Below are 14710 nucleotides of genomic sequence, written 5' to 3'. Positions count from 1 at the left end.
TATTTAAATGTGGAAATTAAAGAGATGAAAGCATCATTGAATAAGATAGAATTTTATACTCTAGCAGCATCATTTCACTTCTGAATTTGATAGGTCTAGTAAATTGGTGTTATTAGCAGTTAGGATCAGCTAGTCCTAATGTAATTGATTAGCCATAATTCAAACTCACAAGAGACAATATAGTCATTTAATATGGGGCCAGAAAACTACCCTGGTCTCTGCCATGCAAGCTACATCCTTTCAAATGTCTGCCCACTGGGGAGGTCAAAATTAGTCATCAAAATGACTCTTGGACTGAGAAAATTCAAAGCAAAGGAGAGAGGTACTCTTGGGACATTGGTAGTCAAGGGTTTGGGTGTTTAATATAGTACTGGAGCTCAAAACACAGATTTGGTACTTACTAGCTATATTCTCGAACAGGTCATTTATCCGCTGAGTGCCTCAGTTTCCTCATCTGGAAAAATGAGGAAAATAGTAGTATCTATTTCATGACATTGTCTTGAGGAGTCAGTGAATTAGGGCAGTGTACGGAGAGCTTGTGAAAGTGTTTAGCATGTGGTAAATGCTGTGTTGTGCTCCTTTGCATTTCAGGCAGACAGGAAGAAAGCTCTCTGTTCCCTCCTCCCTGAACCACCAGCTTACTCACATGTGATGTGTTCTTTGGGAAAATATTTGTCCTCACTTGTTACAAAGTAGCAAGGTAAAAAAACGTAAAGGAAAGGGCCAGTCCTCTGAACTGAAGAAACCTGTACAGAGCTTCTCTGCTATTTGACTTCAATACTAAACTAATTTTAAGGGATCATATTGCTTATACTTCTTTGTTGACCCAACTCCTGCTTCACTGAAAATTTGTTTATAGAGCTGTGCAAAGCATCTTACAAATAGAGTTAGACAAGGGCTACAGTGCATTCTAATAAATTGAATTCTGTATACTTGTAAATTTTGTTGACTGATACTCCTGTAACACAATGAGGTTAAAACAGTCTCTCTGAAAAAGGACTTTTTACACTCTATCCACTCCACAAAAGGGGAAAGGATCATAAAAGTGCCAAGGTTTTTGTGCAGAAAAAAAGTCAGGAAATTCAATCTAAGACCATAGTGACTTTTCAATCAGTCTTAAATGGACTAAATGATAAAATTCAGTAAATAATTATTAAAACACACAGCAACAGGATCTTCATTAAACATATGATTATGATACCAACTGTGGTGGCACATGCTTGTAATCCTAGCTACTCAGAGAATCATCAGTAGGAGGGTTGTGGTCTGATGCCAGACTAGGCATAAGTGTGAGACCCTACTTAAAAATGAACTAAAATCAAAAGGACTGGGGGTGTGGCTCCAGTGGTAGAGCATGCAAGGCCCTGGTTTAATCTCTGCTACTGTCCCCCTCCCCAAAGATATGATTATGAGGAACCTATTATATGAAAATATATTACATGTTGTAAAGCATAAGAAAATTATTAAGATGCTGTCATGATGTTAAAGAGTTTACAGTTTAAAAGAAAGACCAAAATATGCATGCAATTAACTAAATGGAATAAAACACACTATAAATGCCATGAGTCAGAGACAAAGTTTAGCCTGAAAGAACATAGCAGGATTGAATTTATCTACTAAAATTTGACTTATTCATTATCATCATTATGGAGTACCAGCCCTTTCCACAGGGATGTTAATAGTATAAAACTCAATTCTTGGCTAATTTTCATGTTACAGGGTAGAGAGTAGAAATAGCTTCAACTTTAGAGTCAGAAAAACATTAACTAAAGCCTGGCACAAGCAATTACACGTTAGTTGACAAGAGCAAATAACTATCATCTCGTAGCTTGTTTTCAGAAATCACTGTCATCTGTGATTTCCTTTTCCAACCTCAGTTTACACATAGTTAACCAACAGATTATTCTGATACATGTCTTGGATTTATCCCGCCCTCTTTGTCCCTACACCTGGAGTCCTAACACTAGCTCTCATCTTTTGCCATGGATTGTGTACCTCAGTCATTCCTCATCACCCACAAGATATGTCATGTCTCAAGACATTTAAGAATTTGCACAAACTCACCTCTGCTTACATTTTTAATGGCTTCTCTGTATATACCCTATTCCTCTCCATCCACCAGCCTGATGTATGCCTCTGTGCCTTTTTGCACAGGCTAGTTTTTAATGCAAAAGCTTGAAACCTTATCCCCATACCCACAACACCAATTTCACCTGGAAAACTTTACTCTTCCTTCAATGCTTTACTCAAATACTGTCTCCTTTATGAAACAAGCCTTGAGGATGGCAGGAACAAGCAGTTGTTACACTATCAGTTCATTGACAGCATGCTGCATAAACCCATGTTAGCACAACATTGCCATTTATTTGTCTATATGCCAATTATCTCAACAGGACTAACACTCAAGGACAAAGGCCTATTGCCCTTGAGTTCTTGATCTCAACATAACGTCTGTCATGGTGAGACTGTGTCATTAAGTACTTATCGTGACAATGTCAGATTAGAGGATAAATGGCAAGAACCAAGAAAATGCTTTGGGATGGAGGGGGCATTTGATGTAGGCCTTTAAAGGCTTTTAAAATATTTCAGGAATTTTAAATGTGCAAGTTTGGGATGTTCAATGTTTCAACACACATAGATGGCTAGATAGCCACAGATGGCTATAGTAAGGACTAATACATCAATTATTTGATTTAAAGAAAGATCATCTTCATGACTTCTAGAGAGGAAGATTCTTGCTTTTAGAAAGGTGGTATCCTGATTTTCCAGTACAATATGGGGTCAAAAATATTCGGCTTTTTAGCTGGGTCACAGATGACCTTCCTTATGGCTCTACAACATACCTTATAGCAAGTAGAAGTGTGGATCTTCACTCTGTACATTCAATTTTTCCTGAGCTTATTAAAAGTATGTAAGTAAGAGTAGCTTTGAACTCCAATGACATGTGACAACCCTGGGCATCTCACTGCTAGTCAACGCAACTCTGGGCAGATCATGAGTCTGTTGTAAAAGAAACAACTTGGACATCTTCTAATTCCAAATCATGCCGTTTCAGTCAATGATGGTTAAGCTCTTAGCTTCTCTGGCAGATTTTTAATAACTAAATTATTAAACACAACTATCAGTATTTTCTGTAATCTTTCATTGTCATCTTAACTATTGTATGTTGCCATGTATCATTTAAAATACAGAGGAAAAGCTTGGACACCACTAAAGAAATTATGAGTCACAGAAATTCAGAACACAGTGGAGAAAAAAATCTTTATCATTGGCTCAGAGTCTGCTCTAAGAAAAAATATTCTCATTATTTAGACAGCTAAATTTATTGCTATAAATCTTTTGATTTTGGCAACATGTAATGGTTTTGAGCCAGGGAAATCGTCTATTTCTCAAGAAAGAGAGAAAACCTGTGCGGTCTGTAGATCTTCAACTTGGGAATCCCTGCATAATAAGACAGGTATTGTCTCCATTTAAGGAGTTGAAAAGGTATCTGGAAGAAACACTGTTAAGCAGAAAAACATAACATCTGAGATGCAGCTAGAGGTATACAGACATAATTAAAAGGCGTGGGTAGGAAGGCGAACTTGGAAGGGGAGAGCTGGCTCCCTTCTTCCTGTCAGATGCTGAAGGGTTGTTGCCAGCCTTTGGGCGTCCACACTTCGGGAATTTTTAACCTGTTCTCAGCCTGCGTTTTCCAGTCGACTTGTTCCAGGTGAAGCCAGATTTTTTTTTTTTTTTTTTTAAGGACAGCAACTTTGTTTTGGAGGCAGATCCTTAGACCCACGCACTTCCTGGCGACTCTGCACTTCTCGCACCCCTTGCAAGTGTTGACAGAGCATAAGCTGCCAAGTGGGAGCTCAGAAGGGGCGGTGGGGCGATCCCCTTTCGAACTGCGGTTGTAGCTAGCTGCCAGGGAGAAGCCAACAAGCACCAGATTTATGTGCACTTTGAAAGAAGCACCTTCGCCATTGGCTTTTTGAGCGGCGCTGTCGCTAGGGAGCGGCTGGTCGGGCGATCGCGGCCCCAGGACGAGGCCAGGGGTCTTTGCAACCTAACCTGGGAGAGAGAGGGGCGCCCTTGGTGGCGCGCACTCGCGCTCCAGCGCAGTCCACCCGCGTGCGCCCCCCAGCGCGGCTCGGGGCGCAGCAGCAGCGGCACCGCGGCGCCCCCCGCCCCCCCATTCCTGCTGCTGGGGAGCGGAGGAGAGCCGAGCCTCTGCCTCCGGTTTCTCTCCGCGCCGGCGCCGCGGAGAGCCGCGCGGGTGGGCGCAGCCGGTGAACGCGATGAATGAGTTCTCCCCTAGCCCGGGAGTTGTGTGACTCGCACGCGCCTCGCCGGGGTTTGCGGCTCTCAGCGCCCCACGAGCTCGCAGCTCGGAGCCGAGGCTCCGGAGCTCCTGTCCCAGCTCCAGTCCGGGGCAAAGGAGGGTTGTCACCCTCGGAGGCGCACGGTCTCTCGGTCTTCTCTCCGCCGCCCCAATCTGTCTCTCCATGGCGTCTCGTCAGCAAACCCGAATCCAGGCTTACCTGGAAAAGAACAAGATCGGTCCTCTGTTTGAGGTAAGCCTCCCTGGGGGAGGACGGTCCCGCTGTCTTTGGGGGAAAGGGTGCAGAAACAAAACCAAAACACCCCCAGGGGCAGGAAGGATGGAAGAACAAACGCGCGGGAGAGGGCGCCCTGTGGTCCCTGCTCTTTGGCATTCGCTGGCCCGGCCAGGTGTCTTGGAACGCGGCCGGGTGGGCACTTGGCCAGGTACCTGGACGCGGACAGGTGAGCTGGGGAGGGCCCAGCCTGCGTCTGGCGGAGCGATTTTGAGACATCCGACTGGCTCATAGTCTTCTGTGTAGGACTCGGCCGAGTAAGACAGGTGATGTGGACAGATGCACACCGTCCGCTCTTTCACACGTACACACTTTCTTCTCGGAATTCACACTATCTTGCGTGTTGGCTTTTCTTTTTCTCTTTCTTATTAAATGTGGGTGGTAGTGGAACCCGAGAAGGTGGAGGAGGTGCTTAACAGTGGGAAGGAATATGGATAATTTGAAGAAAGCTGAACTGGCAAGGAGTAGGCTTCAATAGGTGCGATGCGAGCGTATTGAAAGAAATTGGTGAACTGGAAGACTGACCTTCATCTCTGGCCGAAACGACAGACCTTTGCATTACACACCCTATCTGTGTCAGAGGGGAGAAGTGGGCAGAGAAAGGTTCTGGAAAAGCTCTCGCGTATTTGTGGAGGGAGAGATTTAGCTCTGAACTGTTTTTCTTTGATTTTCGCCATCAAAAAAAAAAAAAATACAGCGTGAGAAAAAAGAGGGAGGAGAAGAGAAAAAAACCCGAGGCTGTGCAGTAGCGGAGCGTCCCGCGGTTGCCAGGGCGCTGGGCAGGGTGGGGCGTGAGGGGCAGGTAGTCAAGACGCCCAGCCCTCGGGGAGGGACGCCCGCAGTTCCTTCGCCTCCTGTTTCAACCGGGGGCTGGGCACCGACAGCGGGAGAGAGTAGGAGAGCAGGGTGCTGCCCCGTCCCTAAAAAAACTAAAAATCTGTAGTTCTTGGGGGAATTCCATCTCAGCGACTGAGCGCTGCATTGGAGACGCAGAGTGTGGAGAGGAATGGAGCAGCTTTGGGGGACTGAAGAGAAGCCAAAGAGATCTGAGGAGAGCAAACAGTACTGCGAATTAATGCTTCTGCATAGAAAGGAAGCAGGGACAAACATGTGGTCGGTCGTAGGTCTTCATTTCTGGGAAGGATGGGTTTCCAAATACCAACTTTGCAAACTTTCTCAAGTTTTTCTGCCTGACTTTAACATTGTACCCTATTGAAAGATAAACAGGACCATTGTTCCAACTGAAACTCTCTCAAAGGCATCACAAAGTCCTACAATTGTCTTAATTTTTGTTTCTGCCAAAAGTGTTAGCAAAATAGAATTGTTGGAGCTATCAGAATTCCTTTTTTTTTCTTAGCGTAATGATCGTATATATATTCCCATATAACTATGAAAAAGAAAAAAAAAGAGGTAGAAGTATCATAACCCTCTGCACAAGCATATTAATTGTATCCAAAAGCCTCACACTGTAAAAACATTTAGAGTGTTTTATTTCCTGGCTGCCCTTCTAGAGTATTAGCCAAGGGAGAACAAGTGAATTGTTTCTAATTGATACTGTTCTCATTTATCTTATTTAAAAATATCCAAGTTTCCTTCCAAGTGATAATAATGGAAGTATACGCAAACTTTCTACATTATGAGGAAACACACCCACCCAACTTGATATGTACCAAGTGTCCCCTCCCCCCATTAATGCTCACTAGTTAATTCTGCACTGAAAAATTTTAAGTGATGGCAAAATTGTTTCATAAAGGCTTTAGATCGGCTCACTAAAAGATGCTTTGTGTTTTTATTGAATACATATTACACAGTGATGAAGCTAATTTTTAAGGGTTGATGTGCACTTGATAAAATTGAAGGAAGACAAAAGGATGAAAGTTCCCTTCTCCTAAAAGCAGGATAGGACACAGATCCTTTGGTCACAATTTTGATCATGATAGAGCTTGCTTTTGAGAGTAGATTATTTGTACTTTACAAAATTGGAAAATCTATTTTGTAGCTTTTCACCTCAAGCTAGGAAGCCAGGAAGAAATACCACCCCACAAGGTGGGCATTATTAACATTCTTGTCCACACTCTCAGGACCTTACTCAGTAGCTTTCATAACTGAGTCAGAAATCCAGAGGAAGTTGCCAGGATCTACACTGATTCAGAAGCAGCACAGCTGATTGCCACAATTGTAACTCCTGGGCCACATTTTATGCAACAGTGATATATGCTAAAATCTCCTTTTACAAATCACAAATCTAAATAGGTAACTCTCTGTTTTGTCATCTGTGCTGTGCTGTAATGTGTTGTGTTGAGACATGAAATTGGTGACAGACTTCCTTTAGTGTTGAAAATTTGCAGTATCTGACAATATGCCTCTTGTGGATTTTCTAAGTTAGAAGTTTTAAGAAAACTTTTTGGAGTGAGGTGCTTTAAACAGAGCTTATGGTGGTTATTTTAAATAATAACAAAATAACCTACACACTGGCATTGAGAATACCTATTTTTCCCCCATAAAGCTTATTTATTCAGTTTGGGTGCTGCTTTTAAGTTACTTCACTTATTTCTCATATTTTGTCATTATCAGCTTATAAAAGTGTTGCACGCAAAATAGTGCTGCAAAATAAATTGAAATGAATATTGTTTCCAAGTGATTTAAGAGCATACATTTAGCCATCTTTAAAAGTGATTGATGATGTTTTGAGGCATTATAAATTCATGCCTAAAAACCATTACATTAGAGTCCTGGGTAATGAAGGTTTTAATTAAATATGAATATGTAAGATGAAAATGACTTACATTCCACAAACTTTAAAAAATTTGTAAGATAATGACTTCAGTGTTCATACTGGCTTATTCAGGCAGGCAAGTGGTGAACAATATAGAGCCTGCCACATTTCCAAGCTGGAACTCCGATCTGCTTCAACCCTTCCCAAGTCTACCGCTTTGCCTTAATTCACCTCCCTGAAGTATGGGCTGAAAATGCACCTGCGTTCATCAGAGAGCTATAACATACATGGAGGTATTGTTGGGTTATGTCCAGTATCATAAAGATCATGGTCCTAGGATGGCTGTTGTTCAGTGCTTAAAAACAAACACCTCATCTCTTCTAGACAGGTTTATGGCTGTGTAGGACAGTGGTGGAAGAGATAAGAAAGTTACTCCCTTATGGCCAGAGGGTGGAACTCCATGTCCCCTCACCCCACCCTGGAAAAAAAGATCAGTTAGTGTTTCAAGAATAATTTGGCTTTAAAAATATGAAATGTAATTTTTTTGCTTTAGTTATGTGTGTTTCTAACTTTGTATCTAAAAGTAATTAATATTATATTTTATTAGCATATTTACATATGTGCTTACAATATATCTTAATTAGATTCACCCCCTCCATCCATTGCCCCCCTTCTTAGAATAATTTCAACAGGATTCTGTTTTCATATATGAATACAAAACATATCCACCATATTCACCCTCATTCAATTCACCCTTTCCATATGCCCTTCCCCACTCTCACTGATACCCACCTCTGTAAAAGACCATTTTACCCTCCTGTCCTCCATTTTTTAAAAAAGCGTGTATTGATAATTCAAGGGGGTTTTGCCTTGGCACATCAGGCCTGTGTGTATCAAAATGCTTCCAGGGGAGAAGTAGTAAAATAGAAGCTGGTTTCTTACAATGTATTCAACTTAATGATTGTAAAATATATTTTTTGAAGTAATCTGTATAGGAGTTTCTTCCCTAGTGCTTGAAATTATGAGGATTTTTCTTGCATCTAAATTTGCATTTATCTTTATAATCCTGGAAAATTTAGAGAGAAGACAAAGAAAGTGGTTATTTTAAATAAAATTTTGCTTAGAGTCAAAGTTAAGCAGTTATTATTTCAAAACAATCTTTTAAAATGTTTTAGATTATTTGTCCATTTTTTTTGTTTCTACCTTGATATATTTTTAATTATTTTATTTTTGACTTATCCTACATTAATGTCATTGTGATAATTTCATGCATGTGACAATGTACCTTGAGCAAGCTCACTTCCTCCATTATATTCCCATTTCCCCATCTTCCTCCTCACCCCTCTTTCAAACAGGGTTTGGTGGGTTTCATTATGCTGTCTTCATATGGATATATGGGGCATACTTCCATCCTCTTCAGCCCTCAGTATCTTTGCCATTCTTCCATCCCCCAAGACAGAAGACAGTCTCCCATCATGTCCCATTATCATCACCATCACTTTTACCTTGATATATTTTATTTTATTTTCAATTAGTTTATAAAGAAGTAAATGACTCAAAATTAAACAAGGAATAACTCACTCTATAACTTTTAAAATAATAAAAGATAAGCACACCAAAATGGCATCAATATATTTGAAAGATTTAATGTTATAGCAATTCTCTTATAAAGAATGCGCTCAGTGGAAATATGGGGCTGAGCAGATAATCAAGGTCTCTTTCCTTCTGAGAAGACATTAGGCCGAGCCCTATGAAGGGAACATCTAAGTGGAGAGTTCACTTTGAGAGTGTTGGGACAAGATTAAAGAAGGGAAGGAAGTCGAACAGTGACAGGAGATTTGTTATATATGAAGAAGGTTGAGACACTGAGAAGATAAGGAAATATATTAAAGGCATGCAAGTCAGCTTTCTCACTAGTGGAACAGGAGTCACAAAGATGAAGGAGGAGAAAAACCAGAATGAACCTCATTGTGCAAATTGAAACTGGAGGTACTGGAGTGCTCTATTATATATAGGTACATATGAAATAGAAGTATGTATGGATTTGTAGATATTTAGATGTACTGAAGTTCCTGTGCCTACATTTATTTCTTCACTCTATCTACTATGAGAATCTGGGAATAGCAACAGCTGAGTAGCAATGAGCACATCTCATGCCCAGAATTTGGTTTCTAAATACCTTTCTATATTATTAGAACCACATCTCTCTGGAAAATGGTTGACCCCAAGTTTGTGGCTAGAAAGTGCAAGATGAATGAATGTAGGACATATTTTTTTATTCATATGTGCATACAAGAATTGGGTCATTTTTCCCCCCTGCCCCCACCCCCTCGCTTACCACCCACTCTGCTCCCTCTCTCACCCCCCTACCCCCTCAATACCCGGCAGAAACTATTTTGCCCTTATTTCTAATTTTGTTGTAGAGAGAGTATAAGCAATAATAGGAAGGAACAAGGGTTTTTGCTAGTTGAGATAAGGATAGCTATACAGGGAGTTGACTCACATTAATCTCCTGTGTGTGTGTGTTACCTTCTAAGTTAATTCTTTTTGATCTAACCTTTTCTCTAGTTCCTGGTCCCCTTTTCCTATTGGCCTCAGTTGCTTTTAAGGTATCTGCTTGAGTTTCTCTGCGTTAAGGGCAACAAATGCTAGCTAATTTTTTAGGTGTCTTACCTATCCTCACCCCTCCCTTGTGTGCTCTCGCTTTTATCATGTGCTCAAAGTCCAATCCCATTGTTGTGTTTGCCCTTGATCTAATGTCCGCATATGAGGGAGAACATACGATTTTTGGTCTTTTGGGCCAGGCTAACCTCACTCAGAATGATGTTCTCTAATTCCATCCATTTACCAGAGAATGATAACATTTCATTCTTCTTCATGGCTGCATAAAATTCCATTGTGTATAGATACCACATTTTCTTAATCCATTCGTCAGTGCTGGGGCATCTTGGCTGTTTCCATAACTTGGCTATTGTGAATAGTGTTGCAATAAACATGGGTGTGCAGGTGCCTCTGGAGTAACCTGTGTCACAGTCTTTTGGGTATATCCCCAAGAGTGGTATTGCTGGATCAAATGGAAGATCAATGTGTAGCTTTTTAAGTAGCCTCCAAATTTTTTTCCAGAGTGGTTGTACTAGTTTACATTCCCACCAACAGTGTAAGAGGGTTCCTTTTTCCCGCATCCTCGCCAACACCTGTTGTTGGTGGTGTTGCTAATGATGGCTATTCTAACAGGGGTGAGGTGGAATCTTAGTGTGGTTTTAATTTGCATTTCCTTTATTGTTAGAGATGGTGAGCATTTTTTCATGTGTTTTTTGGCCATTTGAATTTCTTCTTTTGAGAAAGTTCTGTTTAGTTCACTTGCCCATTTCTTTATTGGTTCATTAGTTTTGGGAGAATTTAGTTTTTTAAGTTCCCTATATATTCTGGTTATCAGTCCTTTGTCTGATGTGTAGCTGGCAAATATTTTCTCCCACTCTGTGGGTGTTCTCTTCAGTTTAGAGACCATTTATTTTGGTGAGCAGAAGCTTTTTAGATTTATGAAGTCCCATTTATCTATGCTATCTCTTAGTTGCTGTGCTGCTGGGGTTTCGTTGAGAAAGTTCTTACCTATACCTACTAACTCCAGAGTATTTCCTACACTTTCCTGTATCAACTTTAGAGTTTGTGGTCTGATATTAAGATCCTCGATCCATTTTGAGTTAATCTTGGTATAGAGTAGTATACATGGATCTAGTTTCAGTTTTTTGCGGACTGCTAACGAGTTTTCCCAGCAGTCTTTGTTGAAGAGGCTGCTATTTCTCCATCTTATATTTTTAGCTCCTTTGTCAAAGACAAGTTGGTTATAGTTGTGTGGCTTCATATCTGGGTCCTCTATTCTGTTCCACTGGTCTTCATGTCTGTTTTTGTGCCCGTACCATGCTGTTTTTATTGTTATTGCTTTGTAATATAGTTTGAAGTCAGGTATTGTGATACCTCCTGCATTGTTCTTTTGACTGAGTATTGCCTTGGCTATTTTGGCCTCTTGTGCTTCCATATAAATTTCATGGTAGATTTTTCAATGTCTTTAATGAATGTCATTGGAATTTTGATGGGAATTGCATTAAACATGTAGATTACTTTTGGGATCATAGACATTTTTACTATGTTGATTCTACCAATCCATGAGCATGGGAGATCTCTCCACTTTCTATAGTCTTCCTCAATATCTTTCTTCCGAAGTGTATAGTTTTCCTTGTAGAGGTCATTCACATCTTTTGTTAGGTTTACACCTAGGTATTTGATTTTGTTTGAGGCTATTGTAAATGGAATTGTTTTCATACATTCTTTTTCAGTTTGCTCATTGTTCGTGTATAGAAATGCTAATGATTTTTCTATGTTGATTTTGTGTCCTGCTACCTTGCTATAGCTACTGATGATGTCTAGAAGCTTCTGAGTAGAGTTTTTTGGGTCTTTAAGGTATAGGATCATGTCATCTGCAAATAGGGATATTTTGACGGTTTCTTTACCTATTTGTATTCCTTTTATTCCTTCTTCTTGCCTAATTGCTCTGGCTAGGAATTCCAGTACTATGCTGAATAGGAGTGGAGATAGTGGGCATCCTTGTCTGGTTCCTGATTTTAGAGGGAATGGTTTCAGTTTTTCTCTGTTAAGTATAAAGCTGGCTGTAGGTTTGTCATATATAGTTTTTATAATGTTGAGGTACTTTCCTTCTATTCCTAGTTTTTTTAGAGCTTTTATAATGAAATGGTGTTGCATCTCATCAAAGGCTTTTTCTGCATCTATTGAGATGATCAAGTGGTTTTTGTCCTTGCTTCTGTTAATGTGGTTTATTACGTTCATTGATTTTCGTATGTTGAACCAACCCTGCATCCCTGGGATGAAGCCTACTTGGTCGTGATGAATAATATTTTTGATGTGTTGTTGAATTCGGTTTGCCATTATTTTGTTGAGGATTTTTGTGTCAATGTTCATTAAGGAGATTGGCCTATAGTTCTCCTTTTTGGAGGTGTCTTTGCCTGGTTTTGGGATAAGTGTAAACTGGCTTCATAAAATGTGTTTGGCAGTTTTCCTATCCTTTCTATTTCATGGAACAGTTTAAGGAGGGTTGGTATCAGTTCTTCTTTAAAAGTCTGATAGAATTCAGCAGAGAATCCATCAGGTCCTGGACTTTTCTTTTTGGGGAGACTCTTGATTGCTGCTTCAATTTCATTTTGTGTTATAGATCTATTTAGGTGATTAATTTCCTCTTGGTTCAGTTTTGGTTGATCATATGTATCTAGAAATCTGTCCATTTCTTTTAGATTTTCAAATTTATTTGAATATAGGTTCTCGAGGTAGTCTCTGATGATTTCCTGGACTTCCATGGTGTTTGTTGTTATCTCTCCTTTTGCATTCCTGATTCTACTAATTTGGGTTTTTTCTCTCCTCATTTTAGTCAGGTTTGCCAGGGGTCTATGATCTTGTTTATTTTTTCAAAGAACCAACTTTTTGTTTCATTAATTCTTTGTATGGTTTTTTTGGTTTCTATTTCATTGATTTCAGCTCTTATTTTTATTATTTCTCTCCTTCTATTTGTTTTGGGATTTGCTTGTTCTTGTTTTTCTAGGAGTTTGAGATGTATCATTAGGTCATTGATTTGGGATCTTTCAGTCTTTTTAATATATGCACTCATGGCTATAAACTTTCCTCTCAGGACTGCCTTAGCTGTGTCCCATAGGTTCTGGTAGGTTGTGTTTTCATTTTCATTGATTTCCAGGAACTTTTTAATTTCCTCTTTTATTTCATCGATGACCCATTGTTCATTAAGTAATGAGTTATTTAGTTTCCAGCTGTTTGCATGTTTTTTGTCTTTACTTTTGTTGTTGAGTTCTACTTTTACTGCATTGTGATCAGATAGTATGCATGGTATTATTTCTATTTTCTTATATTTGCTGAGACTTGCTTTGTGCCCTAGGATATGATCTATTCTGGAGAAGGTTCCATGGGCTGCTGAGAAGAATGTATATTGTGTAGAGGTTGGATGAAATGTTCTGTAGACATCAACTAGGTCCATTTGATCTATTGCATATTTTAGATCTTGGATTTCTTTATTGAGTTTTTGTTTGGATGACCTATCTATTGATGATAATGGGGTGTTAAAGTCTCCCACAACCACTGTGTTGGCGTTTATATATGCTTTTCGGTCTTACAGGGTATGTTTGATGAAATTGGGTGCATTGACATTGGGTGCATACAGGTTTATGATTATTATTTCTTTTTGGTCTATTTCCCCTTTTATTAGTATGGAAAGTCCTTCTTTATCTCGTTTGATCAATGTAGGTTTGAAGTCTACTTTGTCAGAGATAAGCATTGCTACTCCTGCCTGTTTTCGGGGGCCATTCGCTTGATAAATCTTCTTCCAGCCTTTCATCCTAAGTGTATGCTTATTTCTGTCTGTGAGATGAGTCTCCTGTAAGCAACAAATTGTTGGATCTTCCTTTTTGATCCATTTCGTCACGTGGTGCCTTTTGATGGGTCAATTAAGTCCGTTAACATTAAGTGTTAGTACTGATAGGTATGTGGTGATTCCTGTCATTCAGTTGTCTTAGTTGTTTGAAGGTTTGATTGTGTGTACCTAAGTTGAGGTTACTCTCTACTGTCTTGCTTTTTCTTTTCCTGTGGTTTGGTGCTGCCTGTCTTTTCATGGTTTAGTTGGGTTTCACTTTCTGTGTACAGAATCCCTTGCAGAATCTTTTGTAGTGGTGGCTTTTTGGTCACATAGTGTTTTAGTTTCTGCTTATCATGGAAGACTTTTATTGCTCCATCTATTTTGAATGATAGTTTTGCTGGGTAGAGTATCCTGGGGTTGAAGTTATTTTCATTCAGTGCCCAGAAGATCTCACCCCACACTCTTCTTGCTTTTAATGTTTCTGTTGAGAAGTCTGCTGTGATTTTGATGGGTTTACCTTTGTATGTTACTTGTTTTTTCTCTCTTACAGCCTTCAATATTCTTTCCTTAGTTTCTGAACTTGTTGTTTTAATGATGATATGTCGTGGGGTAGTTCTATTTTGATCTGCTCTATTTGGTGTCCTGGAGGCCTCTTGCATCTGTATGGGAATATCTTTCTCTAGATTTGGGAAATTTTCCATTATTATTTTGTTGAATATATTACACATTCCCTTTGCTTGCACCTCTTCTCTGTCTTCAAGGCCCATGATTCTCAAGTTTGGTCTTTTGATGGAGTCGGTGAGTTCTTGCATTTTCTTTTCACAGGTCTTGAGTTGTTTAATTAATAATTCTTCAGTTTTTCCTTTAATTACCATTTCATCTTCAAGTTCTGAGATTCTGTCTTCCGTTTCTTCTATTCTGCTGGATTGGCCCTCCGTTTTGTTTTGCAGTTCTGTTTCATTT

At 39.7% G+C, this 14710-nt stretch overlaps 1 protein-coding gene across 1 annotated transcript in view; it reads left to right on the top strand.

Moving 5' to 3' along the window:
* Positions 1-4187: 4187 nt before the first annotated feature.
* C3H8orf34 (chromosome 3 C8orf34 homolog) overlaps positions 4188-14710 on the top strand; it is a 408045-nt gene continuing 397522 nt past the window's right edge. Inside the window, 2 exon segments of the mRNA XM_074068561.1 lie at positions 4188-4360; positions 4363-4559. Coding sequence (XP_073924662.1) covers positions 4288-4360; positions 4363-4559 — 270 coding nt within the window. The 5' untranslated portion in view covers positions 4188-4287.

The sequence above is a fragment of the Castor canadensis genome, chromosome 3, assembly GCF_047511655.1.
Source record: "Castor canadensis chromosome 3, mCasCan1.hap1v2, whole genome shotgun sequence".
Classification (NCBI taxonomy): Eukaryota; Metazoa; Chordata; class Mammalia; order Rodentia; family Castoridae; genus Castor; species Castor canadensis.
This window is presented reverse-complemented; position numbering and strand designations above follow the sequence as displayed.